Source organism: Oryzias latipes, chromosome 21, assembly GCF_002234675.1.
Source record: "Oryzias latipes chromosome 21, ASM223467v1".
Taxonomy (NCBI): Eukaryota; Metazoa; Chordata; class Actinopteri; order Beloniformes; family Adrianichthyidae; genus Oryzias; species Oryzias latipes.
Genome location: NC_019879.2, coordinates 1,706,978 through 1,731,757, shown reverse-complemented (window position 1 = coordinate 1,731,757; position 24,780 = coordinate 1,706,978). Strand labels below are relative to the sequence as shown.

Sequence of the window (24,780 nt, the reverse complement as noted above, 5' to 3'; positions counted from 1 at the left end):
ACTAGGATCATAAGTGTCCCCAACAAACGATTCCAAAAGCGAGGCAGAGGAAATGAGAACTTAGCCTCTTCTACAGTTCAAAAATGCTTTTTAAAATGTTATATACACAATTTACATATACCGGTATATGATTTATTATAAGAAACTTTAACATGTTCTTAGATACTAGTCTGTTATTAAAACAATCTGCTACATTGTACAATAACAGACATTATAAAGCAAAAAAAATTGACAAATTCAATGATTTAAACACATTAAAGAGTCTAATAGAGTCCTATACATGTAATAGTTTTTTATATCCTTTTCAGCAGTAATAAACATTTATTGAAAACATTTTTAAGCCTCACTGGACTAGATTTTACTCTGTTTTACTTGCTCAAGATCTTTTGGGATAAGAAAATGTATTACGTGTTTATCTGTTTTCCGGAATACTCCCGTTATCCTGTTAGCATTTCAGTGATGGGAGGGAAACTTGAAAAGATGTCTCCTTCAGCTGAGCTGGCACATGTTTGTCCTGCGACCAGCTCAATCTGAGCCAGGCACAAGCGCCACTGGCAGCAGTTTGTGTTCAGTTTGCCTCCATTTAACAAGCCCTTCAGAAAAAAAAACCCCAAAACGTTAAGCTCCTTGTAGTCTCTACCCACTTTGTACTTTCCATTATAACCTTTGCAGAGAGGAAGACAGGCCATAATGATATCTGCTGGACTTCATCTGCCATCGTGATGCTGGGCTTCGCTTACATTTACTACCCCTGACTGTCCTCTGTTCATGGGTAGGACACGCTTAGCACTGACAGCCTGTTTGTGTACGTAGGTCAGGCATGGGTGACCTCTTTCTCACCATGGAGAGGAAATGGTAGAAACTCAATCAGTGAAGAGGTGGGAGATAGGATTTTATCAGTCATGACAGATCATGTTCCCTGATCTTACTGCTGTTATTCTTGTAGACATAATCTGGTCTTCTACAAAGTGTCATTTAAGGCCTGACCTACATTCTGTGTGGGGACCATTATTTTTTACTGGCTTCCTTGAAAGTTCAAGTCTGGAGCTTTGCGTGGTAAGATAGATGAGATGCAGCCAATTTAGCATTCGTCACCATTTTTAATAATGCAACACAGTTTGGTTGTCACACTGCAAAAATGCATTATTGTTAGTCCATAAAGCCGTTTTTTGGGGGCTATTTATTATGATTTATTTATACACTACAGCTGCATTTTTCTCTATTCCGGTTTGTAGTTATGAAACCGTAAACAAGAATATAACCAGTTAAAAGTTCAAACAAAGAAGAGCTCCTGAGAAATGCCTTTAAAATAGGTCAGCAGCTGTGTACTAGATTTTCTCGACCACAGTAGTTCTTCTGACTGCACTTCAAGAGTGATGGGAATTGTGTTTTTGGTGCTTCTAACATGTTCTTATGGCATTTTTCTGATGACAGAGGAAAGACAGAAAAAAAGAACATTTGAGCTTAAAATTACATTCCCGAGCATTTCTTTAAATTCCAATCAATGGGAATCAGGAACCATTTTTGTTGTACTGCTAATGTTAGGTTGGAGGTGTGAGGGTTGTATTCTAGCGGGAGGGAATGTAAAAAGATAGCTCCCAGTTTTGGGTGACAGGAAGGGGGCGGGGTTGCTCTGCACTAACGGCCCCACTCACAACTCGGTAGTGAATTTCAGCGGTTTCCAAATTATTATAAAAATGCTATTTTTCTAAATATTCCATGCTAATGACAGTCAGAACCTTTTTCTTGGTACTGACCATTAGAGTATATATATTAAATGTTATTGAACAAACATCCTAAACTATATAAAAACCTTCAAATGCACTGTTCCACATTATTACCCACAACAGAGTTACACCACATTTGTTGATTTTGCAGCATGTTAAATGGGTCTAAAAATAGACCCAAGATTTATACCTCACTTAGCTACTGTAGCTAACCCATTTACTTTAATGTTATCAAGCTCTTTTTCTTTGTTCTCCAGAAGAAACGGCATCAAATGGCTTTTGTGTTAAAGCAGCTCTGACAGTTTTGACTTTGGCATCAGGCCTGGAAACGAGCAGTCAGGCTGGAGTTCAGCCAGGGAAGTCATGTCGAGCAGGAGGCCCCATCAGAGCAGTAACCGTGTGGAGCTGGAAACACAGCAGATGTACAGGTCTGCCTGCAAACAAGTTAGGATCCAGTTATCAGCCAGCCAGACTGCTCTAATTTGGCCTGGGGGGTTGACTTGAATTTGCTTGGCCAAACTCTAAACAAGCTAAAGGGTCACAGCATCTCCAGCGTCACAGTTCTTCTCCGCTGTGTTGTATGTTTTGAGCCGGATATGACAGACTTTCCACGCTCACAAGGTTTAACGGGCTGGAGGCAATGCCAGGGGCCGCAAAAGTATCCTCTACCGATGAAAATTCACCCCCCATGAGGGAACTAGGCGCTGCCTACTTTTTGACAACAAACAAAAGTTTTATTTAGTACCTTACAGTTAATAGTTTGTGTATGATGGAATGATAAAGACGTTTGTGTTCATTAATGTCTGTGAGAGTTTGCCTGAGGAGAAGCGAGAACATTCGATAACAGGATTTAGGATAAACCTACTATACATACAATAGCAAAAGAAAGTTAAATAGAAAGTGTTGATGTGGAGACTCGGGTGTCGTTACACAATGACTAAGCTATGATCCTGAATCTATGCTAATGAGCCAGTGACACTTAATCGCTTCAATGTATTTTCACTGACTGGACAGCACTAGATCCAAATATAAAAATAGTTGGAGAATATATGCGTTTACCAGGAAGCTACTTCCATATGTATTCAATATAGAGCTGACGGCACCATTACTACTGAGTGACTTGAAGTTCTACCATCTGATTGTTTACATTTTAGAACTCTGCTGGGTTTGTGAGCCACACGTAGAATTGATCCAGACTAGGGTCAAGGACCTAACTCGAGAGCTCTACAGTGAGGGTATTGAGGGTGGGACAAACCGTCTCAACCGGGTTTGGTCTAGAGTAGACAACTATTGGCCACATGTGTGTGACTGGGTGAATGGGACTGTGACTGTAAAGCGCTTTGGGCCTTCGAAAAAGGGTAGAAAGCGCTATATAAGTATACGCCATTTACCATTTACGCCATGTAAAGGCCACCTGGTGATTTTTGTTTTTTTTTGGTTTTCTTTTCTTCCCCCAGTCAACATCCAGTCCAAAGGAGGGAGACTGTAACATCATATATGAAACAACCACACATTGTAGGTCACCATTTCAGTATTTATCATGATTGTGACACACTCTTTATGACTTTAATAGGCTTCTTTTCAAAATATAAATTTAAACATTAAAATTTGGAAACAATTTCATATAGAACTGCAGACCATGAAAGTCTGAGCAGTTATCTGTTGCTGTTTATAATAATAATAATAATAATGGATTGGATTTATCTGCGCTTTTCAAGACACCCAAAGCGCTTACATTGTGTCCATTATTCATTCACTCCTCATTCATACTTGGTGATGGTAGCTATGGTTGTAGCCACAGCTGCCCTGGGGCAGACTGACAGAGGCGTGGCTGCCATTTCGCGCCTACGGCCCCTCTGACCATCACCGGTATCATTCATACACATTCACACACCAGTGGAGCCACACTGGAGGCAAGGAGGGTGAAGTGTCTTGCCCAAGGACACAACGACATTTTGGCTGGTGGGAGTGGGGATCGAACCGCCAACCCTTCGATCATTGGACGACCCGCTCAACCACCTGAGCCACTGTCGTTTATGAATCTTTTTCAATGGCAGATCAGGGAAATTGTTGTTGGAAAGAATTAAAAAATGTCTGTTCAGCTGTATTTTATAATGCTTTATAATGATTATGAAACTGCTATTGATTACAGCACAGCAGGGATTTGTTGACATTTATTCACAACAATCATAGCAACTATTATTGATTAAGGAGTATTGTGTGTCGCATTTATTGACTAGTGTGTCCTGCGATAAGGTGCCGTCTCACAAACCCTACAGATAAGGCCGTGATTCTTTGCCTCATTGTCTGTGACAGGCCTCTGTCTCCTCTTTGGTGTCATATTTCTGCAGAGCCTGCAGCAAACCTGTGGGTGAAAGTGACAGACGGGAGGCGGGGCTTGTGTGCCGTAGAAGGGCTCCGCTCTGTCGGCAGTCGCTCCAATCTGCCAAGATTTGGCAGGCGGTTAAGGCATCATGCTTTCAGCTACGCCCGATGGACTGAAATGTGTTTGAGTAATACTTGCAGTTGATAATGATAGTTGTTGTATGGTGTTGGTCTCTTTAATTCAAGTCATTGATAAAATGAATGGTGGGCAGGTCCAGGAGCTGAATGGGTTCCAGGAGAATTTGACTTTAGTGTATCTTCTCTAATTTGAAGACAATCCGGCTTCATTTATTTTTAGATATTAAACACAAAGTCATTTTTTTTTTTGCAGACAGTTTGTTGCCATGGCTAATACATTTAAACACCCACTCCAATAAAGATGGTGGTGTTGGTGTTTTTAACGTGTTCAGAAGTCCCACCTGGAGTGGACATACATTTCAAGACAATTAAGAATCAAATTGTGTTTTCAGAGGATTTCTTGTTTTAAATCTTAGTGAATCAAGAGCAGACAAAAAACTGCCCTGAAAGATGATCTGAGACTGAGTTGAGTTCTCCGTGTTATAATGGTCTTCTATGAAAATAAAACTCTAATGTTGCTTCAATTGAATTATTTACAAATCAGAAACAACTTCTACAAATCAACAACTTTGTTGTCTGTAAAATAATCTATTAATGATTTTTTTAAACTAAATTTATTGTTGCGTTCCAATTTGAAAAAAAGGTTTTTCATAAACTTGAATCTTAAAAATATTAAACACAAACCTCCTCCCTGTTTAGACCGGTCTGTGAAAATATTGCCCGACAATAAACCCGTCTGTGGCCTGAAAAAGGTTGAAGACCACTGGAGACCTTTGTATTTCTTTTTTAGGATTATTATTATTATATTTTAACTTCTGAAATGTTAATCTACATTAATTGTGTGCTTCATTTGTCTTGCGCAGGTAGTTCTCAAATGGGAGCGACCATTGTAGACGCTTTAGACACGCTGTACATCATGGGCCTGCACGAGGAGTTCAAAGACGGCCAAGAGTGGATCGAGCAGAATCTGGACTTCAGTGTGGTGTGTACCCCTCCCCCCTTTTTGTCTAAGACCTTCTGTCCATTGGGTTCTGACACAAACATTCTTGCTCTTTATAATGGATCGCTCAACTGATCTTGCATCAATAATTGCTTGATTTTGGCAGAATATAAAGTCGGAGTGCCCACATGTGAAAGACAAACCATTTCAGCTTTTCATTAAACTTTTCTATATTTGACATCTCATCATTCTTCCAATAAAAAAATAAAAATACATGAAGAACCTTCTTTCTTCTGTCCCCCTCCCCCCTTTTCTGTTTACAGTACTGACTGTTTTTTGTCCCTCTTGTCCATCAATCCAGCCTTTTTCCTCATTTATTTCTCTGTTCCATTAACAGCTTTCTTTTTCTGTCAGTCACTCTACTTCTGTTGGTTTTTTTTAACCCTTGTGCTATCCTATGGGGTCCAGCTCAAGGGTTACAGTGCTCCTTGCATACTCTATGCCCCCATTTTCTGGTATTCACATTTTTATTCTCTTTCTCACATCTACCTTTAGTCTTTGTTTTTTTGGCATATTTTTTTCCCTCCAGACATAATTTTCTTTTATATTCTATTAATTTCTTCCTTTTGAGTGTTTCCCCTCAGCCTTAAAGACGTTATCGCTGTCCTTTTACTCAACTACTGTCTTTTTTCTGCTCTCATATCCTCCATCTTTTTTCAGCCAACTGTCTGTCTTGTTATAAAACTTTGTTCCTCTTGGTGTTCGGTTGGTTCACATATACTGATTTTTGCACCGGCCAAGCTGGCTCATCCATTCATCCTTCTACCCCGGGGAAACGTTTACTGCCTTTTCTTTGCAAAACCATCCCAACACACTTACTCAATGTGGCACTAGTGCCTTGTTAGTTTCCCTGTTGAGGGAGTTTTGGGGCAGCTTCCAGGTAGGCAGAAAAGATCTGACAGCGTGACCCTCAAAGGGCTAATTAACCTTAGCGTCCCGGTGGTTGCGCTGTTAAGACGAATAGATGGAGAAAGTGGGGAACAAAGGGCAAAGAAAAGAGCACAAAAGCTGCAGCAGAAATTGCTTTGGAGATTCCATCTCTCCACATTCTCTGTAAAGAGACAAAGAAGAAAGTAGTGCATACCTTTCATGGTATCCATGGCATCTATGGATGGGAACCATGGATACCATGGCTGTTTGGGCCATCTCATGCCATTCACAATATTACAGCAAACATGTTTCCAATTCATTCACACCAGTATATTTTTTTTTGTAAAAATCCTCATTCTAGACAACAGTTTTCAGCTTACTGTAAAAAACCTTTGGTTTCAACAAATTTAGATGAAACGTTTATTAATTATAGTGTTGGCTTCTGTAAAGCAATACCAGTTTAAATATTTTCCCAATTAATAATCACACAGCTGATGACAAGAACCTCAAAAAGTTTGATAGCACAACATGATATCTATTTTAAATAAATGTTCATTTAATTTAAAAAAATCTTTAACCCTGTAACCCCACAGCTTTAGCTTCATTGTTTACAATCATTGAATTATCATAACTCTTCCAATGATTACTCAATTAACATTATTTTAATAGATTTTGAAGCGGAGGAAAGCAGCTTTGCACCTATATACACCATTTTACCCGGTGTGGTCTTCTGCTGCTGTAGTCCATCTGCCTCCAGGTTGGACGTGTTGTTCTTTCGGAGATGCTCATCTGCAGACCTTAGTTGGAACCAGTGGTTCTTTGAGTTTCTGTTTTCTTTCCATCAGCTGGTACCAGTCTGACTGTTCTCCTCTGACCTCTGATACCAACAAGTCATTTCCACCCACAGAGCTGCTGCTCACTGGATATTTTCTCTTTTCAGACCGTTCTCTGTAAACCCTACAGATGGTTGTGGGTGAAAATCCCAGTAGACCAATTAACCTATGAAATCCTCAGACCAGCCCGTCTGGCAACAACAACTAAATAAACAAACAGTTAGATGGGTGTACCTAATAAAATAGCCAGTGTATTTTTATTTATTTATTTGTGATTAAAACTTATTTACGCCAACAAGGTAAAACTTAATTATTAGGCACATTTTAGTGCTATATTTTAAAGGAAATTTACTGAGATTTTTTTAGACCAGACAAGAAATATAGGACTGCACTAGTTTTAGTTTATTTTTTTCTAAACAAAAACAAGAAAATGTATGTATTCCCATTGTTTTTCTACAGTCTCTGTGACAAACTACAACATCTAGAAGAAAAAAATGTGTTTTAATTTGTGTCGCCTTATCAAAGTAGCAAACTAATCGCTGTCCCTAAAATATGGTTGACAACAAAAACAAAAAGCCCAAAAATAAGAGCACAGGCATTCCGAAAAAATGTAAATGAAAATTACAGAAACATGCTAAAAAGAAAATGAGAAACCAGAGTGTTTAGTGTGTTGCAGTGTACTCTCTTTTCCCTCTCAAGTAGAAAAATATATTTAAATTAAATTTTAAAATCAAATTCCCTGTAATTATTCTGCAGCATCACGGTATAAATATTTACAGTCCTCTAGCAAGACTTTAAATGCTGCCCATTTACTTAACACTACAATTTCCTGAATACCCACTGGAGAAGCTGGTGAAGTAAAGAAATCTTGAAATAACATATCTGAACACCATGAAAAAGTCCAGAATTTCAAAATGTTAGCCAAATGTAAATGAAGTGAGACTAGACAATGAGAAAACTTTGTGTTCTGGGCCTAAGTAATTCCTGAAAATCAACACCTCCACAAGACGCACTGGAGATGGATTACTAAATGGAGAGGGAGATATTTTAATAGTCGAAGAATCAGGGGATGTCATCATTTGTTACTTTCCATTCTGTCACAGTGTCACCTTCTGCTAGAAGCCCCTCCCACTGGATACTGAGGAGCAGCGGCTAAATAAATCTGATCTTTCATCATCCCCGTTATCCATGATGAGGTCGAGAAAACGTTTAACAGTAGCTCCTCCCACACGCGGCGGGAGCTGCAGGTTTACGCACTATTGGACAAACGTCAAGCAGCAACTTTGACGCTTGTCAAAATAAAGACGGTAACCGGGAATTGGACACGCGACAGTTCATTTAAATGCTGCATCGTGCACACGAGGAAATGGGAGGGCGAGTGGGCGTAATCCGCTAGTAATCCGTTGCTCCCCTAATTCATTTCAAACCTGAATGAAACTTTTGAAAATTATATTGAATTCCATTGTGATCTCTGATATTTTAGTTATTTATTGTTGGCGCATTTATCCTATGAAAATTAAATTTTAGTCTTTTGTGTAATTCAGCCTCTTTAGGTCAATAATGTTTCATTTTCTTGTTCAGAAATAATGTGCCTGTGTAAAAATAACATTTAATTTACACTCATTTTTAAGTTTAATACGTTAAAAAAAGTTTTTTACTTTTAGAAGTCACTTTGTTTTACGAATTAAAACAAAATACTCTCAGGTCTGCTCAATAAATCGCAAATTTATCGTTATCGCAATATCATGCAGTGCAATACGCATATAGTAAAAGATGACAAAAATTGCAATAAATGGTTACTTTAAATGTGCTAAAACAATCTTATGGCAGCCTTAAGTATTTAACGAATCCTATTGGTCAATCAAATAAATGGAGTTATTTGATTGACCAATTGGATGGAATCTTGTGATGTTAGATCGTCTCCTATGTAGACTAGTTTCATTTAGAGTTTATAATAATAATAATAATAATGGATTGGATTTATCTGCGCTTTTCAAGACACCCAAAGCGCTTACATTGTGTCCATTATTCATTCACTCCTCATTCATACTTGGTGACGGTAAGCTATGGTTGTAGCCACAGCTGCCCTGGGGCAGACTGACAGAGGCGTGGCTGCCATTTCGCGCCTACGGCCCCGCTGACCATCACCGGGATCATTCATGCGCATTCACACACCAGTGGAGCCACACTGGAGGCAAGGAGGGTGAAGTGTCTTGCCCAAGGACAAAACATTTTGGCTGGTGGGAGTGGGGATCGAACCGCCAACCCTTCGATCATTGGACGACCCGCTCAACCACCTGAGCCACTGTCGCCCTAGTTTAATTTAAGTTATGTTGACTCTTATTTGAATTAAACTGTTGCAGTGAAATGGAAGTGATGTTTTTGGTTGCTTTCCTATTTGTTCATGTATCGCATGTTGTCATTGCAATATCGCACTAATATCGCACAATGTGAGTTTTCCTCATATCGTGCAGCCCTACTCTCAGATCTTATAGACTCCCCTCTTGCCTCTTTAGTTGTCCTCTCAGTTGCCCTCACCACATCATACACACTAATAAATGATTTAATAGCTGCCATGTCAGGTTGAGGCAGTCAGTGAGTCATTTCTGGGCTCTCCAGTATGCTGGTGGGGCCCCGTACAGCAGTTTGCCCTCTGATGATGGATGAGCTGGCAGCAGGTCTGCTCTAACTGCAAGCATCAAAACTAATAGAGCCTGTTAACTATTGCATTAATAACCAGTGGAAAAGTGATGATTTGATCAGGTGGTACAGCAGTGATGTTGAAGCAGGTTTGTTCTGGTGGCACAGGGTCTCTTTGATTGCTTAAAATGCTTCACTTGGGCAGAAGCTGGAGTTTCTTGTTCAAACTTTCCCTTTTTTATTTGCAAATCCTATTTAGGTCAATGCTACTGTCATTTCTGATAATATTTACCCTGGCAAACTTTGACTTAAAAGTTGCTTTTATTTGACCAACAAGTCGCTTTTCAATTGGAACTGACACGGGTGTGACAATGTTACAAGAGATGTCATTGTGAGAGACACCATTGTTATCATATACCGTATTTTCCGGACTATAAGTCGCCCTTTTTTTCATAGTTTGGCAAGGGGTGCGACTTATACTCCGCAGCGACTTATATTAGAAATAAATTGAAATAAATACATTGTTAACCCTCCTGTTATGTTCATTTGTGAGGAACAGAGATGATGTTCCTGGGTCAATTTGATGTATGAGGTATGTTAAGTGTTAAGAGTATGTTAAGTGACTCAGAGAATCAGCAAACTTTTTTTTACAGTAAGATCTTGAAGGCTAACAACATAATATTGTATTTTCCAATGATTTCATAGATTCAGAAATGCAATAAAAATGACTACATTCTACAAATACAGGATGAAAACAGAGTATCAGTTGGCCAATGATGCTTCATGAAAAGAATAAATAAATAAGTTTGAGAAAAAATTACTGTGAAAGTATTAGATAAACAGTCTGCTATGATTGTGTCATATGAGGTTGTGAAAGTTAAAATGCGACTTATAGTCCAGTGCGACTTATCTGTGTTTTTTTCTACTTTATAATGCATTTTTGGGCTGGTGCGACTTATACTCCGGTGCGACTTATAGTCCGGAAAATACGGTATATATAAACGCCCGTCGGGTGGTTTCTCTTCCAAGCTCTGGTCCACTACCAGAGGCCTGGGAGCTTGAGGGTCCTGCAGTATCTTAGCTGTTCCTAGCACTGCGCTTTTCTGGACTGAGAGGTCTGAGATCTTTCCAGGTATCTGTTGTAGCCACTCCTCCAGCTTGGGGGTTACTGCCCCGAGTGCTCCAATTACCACAGGCACCACTGTCACCTTCACTTTCCAGGCTTTCTCCAGTTCTTCTCTGAGTCCCTGGTATTTCTCCAGTTTCTCATGTTCCTTCTTCCTGATGTTCCCATCGCTTGGCACTGCCACATCCACCCCACGGCTTTCCTCTGTTCTTTATCCACCACTACAATGTCTGGTTGGTTTGCCATTACCATCCTATCAGTCTGGATCTGGAAGTCCCACAGGATCTTTGCCCTCTCATTCTCTACCACCTTCAGAGGTGTTTCCCATTTTGACCTTGGGATTTCAAGTCCATATTCTGCACACATGTTCCTGTATATTATTCCAGCCACTTGATTGTGGCGCTCCATGTATGCTTTACCTGCCAGCATCTTACATCCTGCAGTTATGTGCTGGATTGTTTCAGGTGCCTCTTTGCACAGCCTACACCTTGGGTCTTGTCTGGTGTGGTAGATCTACACCTTGGGTCTTGTCTGGTGTGGTACATCTACACCTTGGGTCTTGTCTGGTGTGGTACATCTACACCTTGGGTCTTGTCTGGTGTGGTAGATCTACACCTTGGGTCTTGTCTGGTGTGGTAGATCTACACCTTGGGTCTTGTCTGGTGTGGTAGATCTACACCTTGGGTCTTGTCTGGTGTGGTAGATCTGAGCCTCTATTGCTCTGGTGCTCAGGGCTTGTTCCTGAGCGGCCAGGATGAGTGCTTCAGTGCTGTCCTGTAGGCCAGCCCTTTCTAGCCATTGCTAGGACTTCTTCATATCAGGTGGTGGCCATCCAGTGTTTGGCCCAATGCGTCAAACTAGCCAGGATAGCCTCTGGTGATAGTCAGGATGATTTAGAAGAGCTTGAAGGGTTTGGAATGCTGTAAAACTGTGCATAGTCCCACAAACCCCTTGAAATAATTCAGGACAATGCACTTTTTGCCTAAATCTATTTGAAAGTTGAGATACGTTTCTTTTACTGTGACACGTCTTGTATATTGTCATGTCTGTCATTTCAATACAAGGAGAAACTTGCTGGTTAAACACAAGTGACTTGCGAGGGGTTAGGAAACGTTTTCAAATAAACTGCTTCTGTGAGGTTCTTGTGTTTTCTGACAGATTTTTTTCCAGAGAGTTGGAAGATGGCTTTTTGCTGATGAAGCTTTCTTGTCACTGCTGGGATGAGGTGGTCTGACACGGTGAAGGCTGTCATGTGAGGCATGATCCGGGCCGCCTTTTCTTCTCAGTGATAGACACTTGACAGTGACGACTCCTGCCCTTTACGCTCGGCTCCTCGTCTTCAGAGATTTAAAGATGCTGCTGAATTCTAAGATGGAATCGCCTCCAATATTATTCTCTCGTTCTTATATTTGCAAAAAACTGTTTAGGTTTTTTAGACTGATTCGAAATGGAAATGAATCTACAAACTGTGTTTTAGCAAAAACTTTCATACCTGAATGTTTCCTGAAATAAACAAAAAAGATGTTTGGAAAAAAATCCTAATTCTCAATTGATGAGAATTCTGTCTGGTATAAATGTTTCCCTGTTTTTTAACTCTAAAATTGGGTCAATAAAAGATCACCAAAACTTCCATTACTTCTGAACAGCATGGAAATAAACTGAATCCTTGCGCGTCTTGTCTTTCATAATAACTTGCAACAACAACACAGCACCAGGTGAGGAACGAAGGAACATTATAAGCGATGCTCTTTTGTGTTTTTCGGTAAATCAACAAAATAAAGTCTGAGTTCTACAGAATAAAAGCTGAAGGGGGTCTTTTGTTTCCAGGAACCTTCAGACCCAAAAGGTCAGAATCCATGATGCTTCAAACGCCTCACATATCATTGGGGGGAGCAGTTCAAAGAGGGGCAAAAACCCTACAGTATCACTATAGTACAGCTGCAAAGACTTTGAAGTAGAAGAAATATTCAACAACACACATTTGCTTTTAGATCCATGTGAAAAACCTGAAGTACAGTTCTGATTAACATCAGTGATAAGTGAAGCTAGTTGGGTTTAAGAGACACGATCACAGATAAACTCACCTGTGGCGTGGGATAAACACGAGTTATGTGTCCTGAAAGCTTCAGTCACTTCCCTTTTTAAAAGATGGCTCCTCCATTTTTCCTCTCAGTTGCAGTCATGGACACTGTTCTCAGGTCGGAGAGGAAACCTGTTCCTATGACAGCCTGTGCGTCCCCCGGAGTTTGTTCATGTCAAACGAAGGTCACACACACTTCACAAAACAACATTGTCAGTGAGCAGGGTGACACTGGAGTCTCAGCGGTCAGCCTATGACGGCTCTGGTCCATGCGATGTATGCATGCTTCATGCTCCAAAGCAAACGCGCTGACAGATTCATCAAGTCATGATGTTTAGGTTTCCATGTCCTCTTATTTGTCAGATAGAAATGTTTTATGTGGGGTTGTTGCATAGCCACATGGTTGCTTTGTGGGCTGCCATTTTCAAACCTGTAGTTCATTTTTTGAAAGGGTTTGTAAGGAGCATTATGGTCATTTAAAGTGAAAATAATGTCAGCTTTACTATGAACTAGTAAAGTGTGTTTTTGTAATCCCGATTAGAACAGTTATTGGGGGGGGGGTCTATTTTATTGGTTTTAAATCATTGATTTTTTTTTTGCTTAAATGTCTCATGTTTCTTTTTATAATGCATCCAGTCTACAGTAACATTCTGTGTTAAGAGTCTTGTTGATGGGATTGATAATGCAGAACAGTAGTATCTGTATCACATGCAGGACGATTCACTTATGACACTTTTCACATCATTCAGTTATTCAGCAAAGGAAATTGAAAACGTAGTCTAGTGTAGTCAGCCCCTAGAGGCTGTACGGGGTATTGCATTGAGTGTTATCTTTTCTCATGCTTGTTTTCTGCATTTTTTATATTGATACAATTAGTGAATAAGCCTTAGTGAAAATTCTCAATTTTAACTTTTTTTTTAAATCAAGTAAATCTATAGAAAACTTTCTCTCTAACAATAACAGACAGCTTTTGGATTCTCTCTGCAATGTTTGTCGTGCTCATACAAGAAGTATCAGAGAGCTTGAAACAGAAGAAATGATTTGAGTTGCTGTTTTGTTTTCCCAGAATGCTGAGGTGTCTGTGTTTGAGGTCAACATTCGGTTCATTGGAGGACTCCTGGCTGCGTACTACCTCTCTGGACAGGAGGTGAGTTCTTGTCTTTGTCTGGTAGACGAGTGTTTTCACGACACGGAAATGACTTTAAGCAGAAAATATCAAAGAAGTCGGGTAGAAAATGATGTGAGCTGCGGATGTGAAGGACTCTTGGGTGGTCCTGTGTTCTGACTTGCAATAAAATAAAGGAAACGAGTATTAAAGTCAAAGTAATTCTTTTTATAATTTAGACCTGCATCTCCTAAATGTTTCTTTGTCCTTCATAGACCAGTTAGCAGACTGGTCCAGACCCTCCAGGCTGCTGTATTGTGAGGAGAAAACGGCACCACAGTCTTAGTTCAGGTCTTTGAGCTGGTCAGCACAGCTCAGGTGAAGCTTGAAGTGGCACATTTTCTCTAAACTATTTTCTAAAATCTTATTCCACAGTTTCCAGTTCCTTGGTTTGGGTTTCGCGGATCAGTTCGTTTTTAATTAACCTTCAGGCGTCTAAAGCCTGAGGGTTTTGGGGAAAGTAAAAAGGTTTTCTGTGAAATGTTCCCTCACTCCACCTCTGAAAGAATGAAAAGCACATGTTTTTGTAAAGCTCCAGCTTTTAAATGATTAAAGAGACATTCTTTTATTTCCTCAGGAAGTTTGGAGTTGTGCCTCATCAGAGAGTTATCAATGCATCTCTTTTAGGGCCTTGTTCCTGAAACAGAGACTGAGTCCATCTGCAGCAGGATACCTGACAGTGAGCGAGTTTCTCTCCAAGGCAATTGTGCATACATATGAGGCCGTTGTTACCTGTAGATAGAAGAGGAGACATTAAATGAAAGGTCACAGAGGACTAGATCACAGGTGATCTCCTGGGATCTGGTTTAACGAGCAGCACCTGAAGGTGCTTGAAAACTAGGTTCAGAAATGTATTTAAAAAAAGAAACTACTGAGATTGACAATGCACTCCACATTTTGTTCGTAGTTTCTTGAGCTCCAACTTCTCATAAAATATCAGCATAAGAGCTGTGAGCCCTGCAGGAATCCTACTGCTGCTCTGCAGTTACATAAGCATGTAGGTGTCTGCCATTAGAACTCATTCATCACTGATCTTCTACTCAAAGCACATTGTTCAATCCAAAAGTTTCTCACCAAACTGTTCAAAAGTGTGCGACTTGAGCGCATTCAAACTGGCAGGTTGATTCACACCAGGGTTCTTTGCTTCAGGGAGTTCCTTGGGTTTAGGAAAGCTCACCTGAACGCTGGCGCTCACCTGAACAGCGGGGACCTCAGGTCACTTGAGGGGGAGCTAAAGTGGGGAAGTAAGGGAGATGCCATAATGCTGCCATTTCCGTTAAAAAGAAAAGCAGCAAAAAACAAACAGCCCATTGTAAAATGTCTTTTTAAAAATATCTTCACAAAAAGACCACTGTGGCTGGAAAAGCTAAACAATAATGATTTTTCACTGAACATATGAGCTAAAAGAAAGTTATTTCAAACAAAAAATTATCTTTTCCATTTTTACATGAAGTGAAACTGAAAATCTTTTCATAGATTGAATGAATTTTAAATAATTTTATTACCCTCTAAAGGAAAAATCGACCTAATCTTTGCACGACGCATTTGGAGACAAAGGAGTTCATACAGCGGATCATTAACGTGACTAAATGAGGCCTTCAGTTTTAGCTCAGCATCTGTTAAAATCCATCAGATGACATGATTTGGGACAAAATGGGAAAACTTCACAGGGAACGTCAGAGCTGGAGAAAGGAGAACAAGCAGGCAGAAATACTGTAGAAGAAGAATGAGGAAGAGTAGGGCTGCAGATTAGGATGAAGGAGCTGGTGGAGGTGGTTAACAAAGGGCCAGTGATGGATGGTGTTTACTTTCTAGTCTTCAACTTTTTTAAACTCTCTCTTTTGGTTGTATCTCATTCTCCTAAAGTCCTTCTTACTTGTCCTTTTTGGGAAAGGTTGTTTTCTCTTGTTCTCCTCTCAGAGCTGGTTTTTAATTGACTGTTCTGCTTCTTTTTTTCTTGTTTTTTTAACATTTGTTTTAAATACATTTCTCTGCTTACTTTTTCTAGTTTGCTTCAAACCCTTTTCCTCTGAATCGTCTTTGTACTTAAACATTTTTCTTTTACATTCACCTCTTTTCTTTCACCAGACATTTTTTCATTCCTGATTTCTGTCTCATTACCGTTTGTTTAATAAAAAACTGCATTCCTACTTTTTTATTCAGTTTTTTATTTATTTTTTTACAACTTCTTGAGTCTTAATTTTAATAATCGTTTTTTCTATTATTCTGTCGTTACTTTTCTAATTGAAAAATTGCTTTTCTTTTGATGATAACTATCAGCCCAAAGGATATTTATTATAAATGCTTTTCTATAACCAGACATTCTTTCAGAAGGGAAAATTAAAAAATGTTGACAGGAATGAAATTGCATCAGATTGTGAATTGTGTCGAATGTGCTTAATCGTCGTCTCAGAACGATCCATTGACTCTATGTGAGCAATCCTAGTTACTAGAAGTGGACGACTAACAGATCCAACATTCCTGGGTAGAACCTCGGCGCTGAAATGTCCCTTAAGTTGCTGTGAAATGAAAGCACAGGCTGTTAGAACAACACCTCAGTGCTCTGCAGTTGCTGTATTGTTCCTGTGAACAGTCTACTATGCTCTTGTTTTGTTTTAATCTCTCCATAATGCATAGGGAAAGCACACGCAAAAAAACCCCCAATCATTTAATATTCATTCCTATACTTATTTATATGTTGCGTTGCCTGCAGGAGAGTTGCAGGAGCAACATGTTTACTGCTGTTCAACACAGAGTAAGGTCAAATCTGAATTCTCCCCCAACGGCTTCTCCCCACCCGTACAATCAGCCCTCCAAACGGAGACTTATGAAAAAATAGTGTCTTCAAATTCGGGCTACATGAATAGTCGCCGGTCAGCGATGAATTGTGTTTGTCCTCCGTGGCACAGCGTGACACTAATCACCCTACCAACGGAGGGATACACAGTCCTAAGTCGCATCAGCATAGTGGCTGTCCTCAAAGGGCCAGATATAACTTATACATGTGATTTTAGTAGGTTTAGGGGATGTCATCTGGACTTGGTTTTTAAAGTTAGAAGATGTTTCAGCTCTTATCCAAGAGGCTTTGTCAATTCTGAATTAGCTGGTCGAAGAGCTGGTATATATGCGCTCATGGGGGAGGAGTCAGACCTGAAACTGGATGGTATTGTCAACTTAGCCTCCATGGTTTCAGGTCGTTAAGAGTCCTTTGTCCTCAGCTGGGGGTTGGGGAGCCAGTGACTCCCTCCCCAAACTGGTCATCTCTTTCCAGAAACCATGGAGGCTAAGTTGACAAAACCATCCAGTTTCAGGTCTGACTCCTGAAGTGACAATTCCAGTTGCATAGAAAACATATGTTTGCTTGTTAGCATAGCATAAATCCTTTTACATTCGATTCTGTCGGGTTAGGTTATATGGACAGTCATAATGTATAGTTTTCCAATCCGATAGTTTAAGTCAATTTCCCCCTAGGTATAAATAAATATACACCAATTTTTATCTTAAGAAATGAAAAACTTTTATGCTCTCGCGGGCCACATATGGCCCGCGGGCCTTGAGTTTGACACATGTGCAATAAACAAAAAAGTTCGGACACCACTACAGCTCCAAATGCTCCTACGATTGCAGACGTAGGGAAAAGCCAGAGGGCTAGGGGGTAGAATTCTGATTTGCCTAAGAGTTGGAAAAAAATGTAGCCAAAAATTGTAGAATTTTTTTTTAAGATTCGTTCTTTTGGATGGTTGGTGAGGCACTGTGCCTGGGCCAAAATAACAGCAGAGCTCTTGGACAGTGTGGTGTTAGAGGCACATTCCCACAGCACTGCTCCATGAAAGTAGCAAATATCATTCAGATTATGCTTTAAGCCTTATGATGTAAGTGCTATGATTGTGAACCGAGAGGATAATGATTGGATATTTGACACAAACAGGCCTCCACATTAAGTATTCTGAGCTGTGTGTCCTCCAGGCGTCTACAGTCCATTTACATGGATCTTTCTTATTTGTATTAGAAAAATTTTTTCATATATTTCTTGCCCGCCTCATTAAAAAAAAGTGGAACCAATGAAATAGTTGTCTAAAAATCCCTTAAGCATTTTTCCCCTAACTGGTGGAAAACCAAAGATTTTACCTCAAGGAAGCTGAAAAAGGACAAGAAATTGAATGGGAACAAAGTAATAAATAGTTTGAAAAAGCAAAGGTCAGTGACGAGATGAGGAAGGAATGTAGAGAAATAAAAGAGCATCAAAGCTACAGCACAGTCACAAACAGATGGAGGGGTGAAAGGAGGCGTGGAGGCTGACAAAGAGGAAGCTTGTGCTGCTAGAGAGATGGATAATAATGGTTCAACGAAGGAGTGGGAAACAGAGGGAGAGACTTCAGGGCTGGAAGATGCATAGCGGGAAGCAGACATGGAGGGAAAGTTGTTCTTGAGGCCCTAAAAATGAAAACGCTTTGATCACAAGAAGACAAAGAGGAAAGTTAGAGATGGTTAAATAGCTGAAATGGACCCTCATTTTGCTGCAGTTCACCTTTCACAACTTTACAGATTTACAGATTTTGTGGTGCATTTTCCTATGCTTTTTTATCACTGCATTGTGTTCTGCATCTTGATTGGCTGCAGAGGTTTGTTAACCCCCCCCCCATCTGGACAGTATAGAATGAATTAAGTTCGCAAAGATGATATTTGTTTTCAATCTATAGTACTGGATTTCTTTTCCTATGAAGGTTTGAACAAGAGAGAAAATTGTAAAAAGGTTCATGTCTGTGTGGGAATAGTCTATAAAGTGAGTAGTGAGGAATTTTCCAGCCTCAAAACATCTAAAATTATTGTTAAAAAATAAACGATGACTTCTTTGGAGATTTTGTTTATTGCGAGTTATTTCTAGAAACCAACTCCTGCAATAAAAGAGAAAGCACTGTAATTGCTCTTTGCTATGTGCTGTCGTAAACCAGAGCTTCCTCCATCCAACGTGCAGTCTTCCTCGCCTTCATCCTTTCAGCATGTTCTCATTACATCCGTCAGTAGCCCACACTCCACTCTGTCAGCCTGTCGGATCTGGGATGGGCAGCTTTAAGCTGTGCTGCTGGCCTGCGCTGTGCAAAATCCAATGGCTGTCTGTTTGATCTCACTGGGAAGCATCCGACTGTTTGTCCCAGTAAGCACCCCCAACAAATCCTGGTCTTCACTGTATCCATGACTTACTGCCATGGCATCACAGCTCAGCAGGAAGACGGTCAGAGGCGGTCACTGAGGCTTTTGGCACAATCCAGATCATAGTTTCAAGCTGGCAAATGCTTTGCACATAGACCTGGCTGTATGTGTGAATTGCGCAAATTTCTTATCAGCCAACTCAATGCATTTATACATGTAGTCATGGTCCAGGTGACCTGCTGCAGTTAAAATAGAGCATCAGAATGGGGAAGAAAGGTGATTGAAGTGACTCTGAACGTAGCATGGTTGTTGGTTCCAGACGGGCTGGTCTGAGGATTTCAGCAACTGTTGATCTACTGGGATTTTCACCCACAGCCATCTCTAGGGTTTACAGAGAATGGTCCAAGAATAGAAAATATCCAGTGAGCAGCAGTTCTGTGGACGGAAATGCCTTGTTGATGTCAGAGGTCAGGGGAGAACAGTCAGACTGGTTCCATCTGATAGAAAGACAACAGGAACTCAAAGAACCACTGGTTCCAACAGGTCTGCAGAAGAGCATCTCTGAAAGAACAACACGTCCAACCTGGAGGCAGATGGACTACAGCAGCAGAAGACCACACCGGGTACCACTGCTGTCAGCTAAGAACAGAAAACTGAGGCTACAATTCACACAGACTCACCAAAACTTGACCATAGAAGATGGAAAAATGTTGTCTGGTCTGAAAAGCAACATGAAAGCATGGATCCATCCTGCCTTGTATCAACAGTTCAGGCTGGTGGTGATGTCATGACCACAGCGAACCATTTTCTGATGCCACTTCCAGCAGGATAAGGCTCCATGTCATCAAGCTGGAATCATCTCAGACTGGTTTCTAAAACAAGACAATGATTTCTCTTGAATCAAACGGCCTCCACAGTCACCAGAACCCAATAGAGAACCTTTGGGATGTGGTGGAACGGGAGACCAGCATCATGGATGTTCAGCAGACAAATCTGCAGCAACTGATGCTGTCATGTCAACATGGACCAAGCTCTCCTTGTTGAATCGATGCCACCAAGGACTGAGGCAGTTCTGAAGGCTAAAGGGGGTTCAACCCGGTACTAGCAATGTGGACCTAATAAAAGGGCCGGAGTGCGTATATCTACACCATTTATATATTCATACATTTATATTTATACATGCATATTTATACATATCCTGATAACTACATTGTGGATGTAATATGTGATTGCTTAATAATCAAAGTAGTCAACTGGTTTTATTTTTGAATTCAGGTTTAAAGTATTTCCTCTCAATAAAACCTGCAGGTTTTTATGTATAAAACTAGTTGATCTTCTTTACTGTGGTGACCTACAAAACAAGACCTGCCAAAACGTTTAAAACTAAAAGAGTCTCCTCTTCTCTTTGTAAATAATTCTTACACAAGTCAAAGGAAAACATGGAGACTGCAGGAATGCAAGTTTAATCAAAAGAAAAAGTAGAATTTGAATAGAAGAAGTTGCAAATATTGCATGGAGATGAACGGTGAAACTATGTGAGGAAATGGACTGTGCAGCAAAAACAGGTTACCTTAATGTGGGAAAGAATAGAACGGATCAACGGGACGCATTAAGGGAAATTAAACTGTTGAATTAACATTAAACTCCTGCAAACATCACAGCTCACAATAGAGTGGTAGTTTTTGATTGAAGCAAGTTCAGTTTTCAAATGACTTCTACAACTGTTGACTATATTTACGTAAAATCATATTGAAATCTGTTTTTAGTCTGTTGCTTTTGAGTGTTCCTGATATTTCTAATCTTTAAAATATTTTGAACAAGTTTGTTCCACCATCTTCCATCTAAAAATGTTTTTGTCTCAGTGACTGCCCTTGGATTTTGAGAATAGAGGAGTGGGACTGATGCAGTCTGTCCTACAGAGTAGTTGGAAAGAATCTTTGCGGGGCTTGAGTCTGATCTCTGTGGTGCCATTCCATTTGTGAAAACGTGGTCTCACGCTCCACAAACCAGACCCCTCCACAGTTTGAGCCCAGGCCATCCTGGCAAAAGCTCTGTGTCTTCCTGGGCTGCGACTGACTGTGACGAATCCCAAACCCACAAACAAAAGAACCTTTCAAAAATGTTTCCTTGTATCGGGGAAGTCTATCGTCCTGTTGGCATTCCTGTTGGAGTCTGGTGCCCACGTTGCTAGAATTAGATCTGCAGTTTTGCTGTGAAACTATTCCATCAATAATTAAAGGCATCATTGATTTTTAAAGAGTAATGAAAAAGCAGACATCAACTTTAAATTGTAAACCTAACAGAGCTCTAATTAATCTTTACTGACATTGTTGAAACATCAGCACCTTAAACGCTAAACCTGAATGACCTGGAGGTCGTTGGTGACTTTTTGAGGCATTCCTGCATAACTTCAGTGACTACTCAATGAAAAAAATGTAAGTTTGTCAGTTTTTATGAAGACATTCATTGAATTTCCTTTGTAGCTGTTGATAGATGCCAGGCCTCTGAGTGTTGAATTCAGTGAGCAAATTGATCAGCTGATGATGACTGTACAAAAGTGACACACACACTCCCCACACAAGCTCACACACTTAATTCCATCTCCCTTTTTGTGGCCCTCAGGGCACCGTCTTCCACGCTGCCACATTCAGCACATTTCACCGTCTACTCCCTAATCCTGTTAGGAGCCGCCAATTACTCGCCAAACGGTGGCCCAGTCCTCACAGCACAGACTGTGCGAGTCTGTCTGTGTACGAATTGTGTTTGCTTCGGGCTTTATGGGTAAACGATACTTTATTGCAAAAAAGTTACTAAAGGATCATGAAGCAAAAGGACGAGCAGGAAAGGAGGCCAGATAAGCCTCGAAATGTTTGTCCAAGAGACTTCTCAGTGAGGAGAGATTTTGCAGATCTGCAGTTTAAAATGCTGCCTGAGAATAAACTCCCAGCTTATTTTGAACCAGAACATCAGAGTCTGGACATTTATTTCTGTAAGAATGTGAGTGAAAATCTTTGGCTTTATGATCACTCACTAAAGAACAGTTTTTGGAAGAACTTAGAGATTTTGTGAGGAAAAAAATCTCTCTCAAAAGGATCCAACTTACTTCAAGACAGGCATAAAAACATTTTCTTTTTTAGTTTTTGAAATAGATTTCAGTATTGGCCACTGGCTTTTAAATTATTTTTAAGTAACATTGATTCTTAGCATTTGTGTTAGACTTATGAAGTTGTTTTTTTAGATTAAACATCTTACTATAGCTGACCTTATCTGAGAAGAGCTTTGAAAACCTGAAGCTTTTCTTTCCTCTCCATGTCATTTTACTGGTGAAGTATGCATTTTTTTATTTCATATTACATTTTTCAGAGTTCAGGCGGCACGGTGGAGTAGTGGTCAGCCCTCGTGCCTGGTTCAAATCCCAGCTGGGACTTGTAGTGGTTGATTTTATTCTTTTAGCTTCGTCATACATTCAAAAAGGCTGAACACTGAAGCAGCAGCCTTCCTGTAACAAGCTTCTATCTCAGAAGCACTTTTTCTACTAATCTTGGCTCCTTGCTGAAGTAAACATGATCCCGACAGGATAGATGTGTGTCGACCTGAAGGTTATTCTGCTGGTGTGATGTGGAGTTGTGTCAAAGAGGGAAATGATGGTCCCTGGGCTGGTTTTGTTGGGAGTGCAGAGATGCGGTTCATAAATCGGTTGTTATTGGCTGGATCAGAGAAACTGTCAGAGTTTATCATCTTCATGAGGAAGAATGCAAAATAAGGATGTGCTCCAGGAAACGGCCAGTCCTCCTTTGGATCTGACTTCTATTCAGTTCTATCAGAGAGCAAAATGATGAAATATTCTTGAAGTGTTCCTTTTAACTCGGGAAAGGTACTGCAGACACGGACGGGTGCCGGACTAATCGTGGAGGAGACACTTGGTCCACAGTGGCCAGATTTCTCTTTGATGAAGGCTGTGGGTGCAAAAGCTGGAACTTGAAGACAGAACAGAGAAGGACTCTCATAGGAGGGTTGAGGACAGCACTTTGATCAGTTCACAGCCAGAAAAAAACATCCTATTTAAAAGACTTTGTTACCTAATGGTTGAGAAACAGACAAAAATACTAGGCAGAAGAATCCTCATCGTCTGTGTTGGCAACCAGTAATCTACCCAGAGGCCATAGCTTAGAATCTTGTTGTTCCAAGGCTAATGTTTCAGTAAAACGTGCTTGTGAAAAGGAGCTGTTAAATAATGATCATACAGTTCAAGGCATGTTAATTGTTTTATATGCATATCTTCCCACTGTATTCCTCAACAGGGGGATGGTGTAATGTATTTAGAAATAATAGATAGATAGATAGATAGATAGATAGATAGATAGATAGATAGATGACTTTATTAATCCCACAATGGGGAAATATCATTTATCTGTGGCAGCAACACGACATTCAGAAATAATCTATATAATATAACATCAATAAAGGACATCACAAATTACATTATATTAGATAATTAAAAATATTACTAAAATTATTATGAAAAATTATTATCAAAAATGAGATTCTTATTAAATAAAGAAATAAATATTAAATAAATACAGGTGCAAAAGTGTAAAAAACATGCGGTCTGCAAAACATGTAAACTGTAAAAAAACATTACAAATTTTTCCAAAATACAGAAATAACTAATGAAGTTCACACCAAAAACAAACAACTGTTCAGGAACAAAAGACAATTTAAAATTGAAAAACAACAACTACAACAAAAGTAAATGAATCAATAGGGGGGACTAGTTTATATTGCGGAGCAATACACGAAGCGCCAAGTGGCACTGAGGTTGTGAGCACGCTTGTGTCAGGTCGATTAAAACAGTTGAAGGGTGTTGAAGTTCAAGATGACATCTTTTCGTCTCGTCCTTTCACAATACAAAGCATGAGGGTGGAGTCATCATGGTTTGGAGCTGTTTTTTGATCCATAAGTAGGAAAAGATAAATGAGGTCATGTGTGGTGAGGTTTGGGACAGAAATCTTCCACCTGTGAGACCATTGAGGATGAAATGAGGCTGGATCTTCCAGCAAGACAATGATCCCAAACACATCGTCCAGGTAACCGAGTGATTGCAAACCTACATGAAACCTTTGACCTCTGTCATTGACGACCAGGGTTACCTCACAGACCGCTGTCCTTTTCAAATGGGACAGAATCTGTGCATAAGATGATACTTCCTGACTGCCCAAGCAAATGATTCTGGAAAACTCTAAACAAAAAAAAAGAAGAGTAGTTTTTCTTTTTTCACTTTTTCTAAAACTAGTTCTAATGGATGTAACTGCTGATAAAATTATAAAGCTGAAAGGCGGTATTCATTGGAGCTGGATGTCAGTCTAACAGCTGGATGAATTGCTCAGTTCACAGAAAACATTTTTACATAGACATCCATGACAGAGAGTAGAATAGAACAGGATTTTTAACCACATCTACCTCTGATCACTAATATTGGCTTCATTACTAAACCCAGACAGCATTCCTGAGGACAGTTCTTTCATATGTGATATCTGTTGGTGTCTGTGTTCCTCAGTGGGTGTAGTTTTAGTCCTCGCCTCGCTTTCTTCAGCTTTTAATCCTCCTCAGGTTTTCCTCCTTCATCACACAGGCCTTTTAGGAGCCTGAGACAGCCTCTTCTCCTCATCTGCGTCTGTTTTAGTTCAGGTCTTTTCTCCACCGTTTGACCTCCATATCCTCCTTT

At 40.0% G+C, this 24,780-nt stretch overlaps 1 protein-coding gene across 1 annotated transcript in view; it reads left to right on the top strand.

The window, feature by feature from the left end:
- Positions 1–24,780, top strand: part of man1a2 (mannosidase alpha class 1A member 2) — a 103,269-nt gene that overhangs the window by 49,418 nt on the left and 29,071 nt on the right. Inside the window, exons 5-6 of the mRNA XM_023950575.1 lie at positions 5,054–5,172; positions 13,806–13,886. Coding sequence (XP_023806343.1) covers positions 5,054–5,172; positions 13,806–13,886 — 200 coding nt within the window. The remainder of the gene's footprint in view (positions 1–5,053; positions 5,173–13,805; positions 13,887–24,780) is intronic.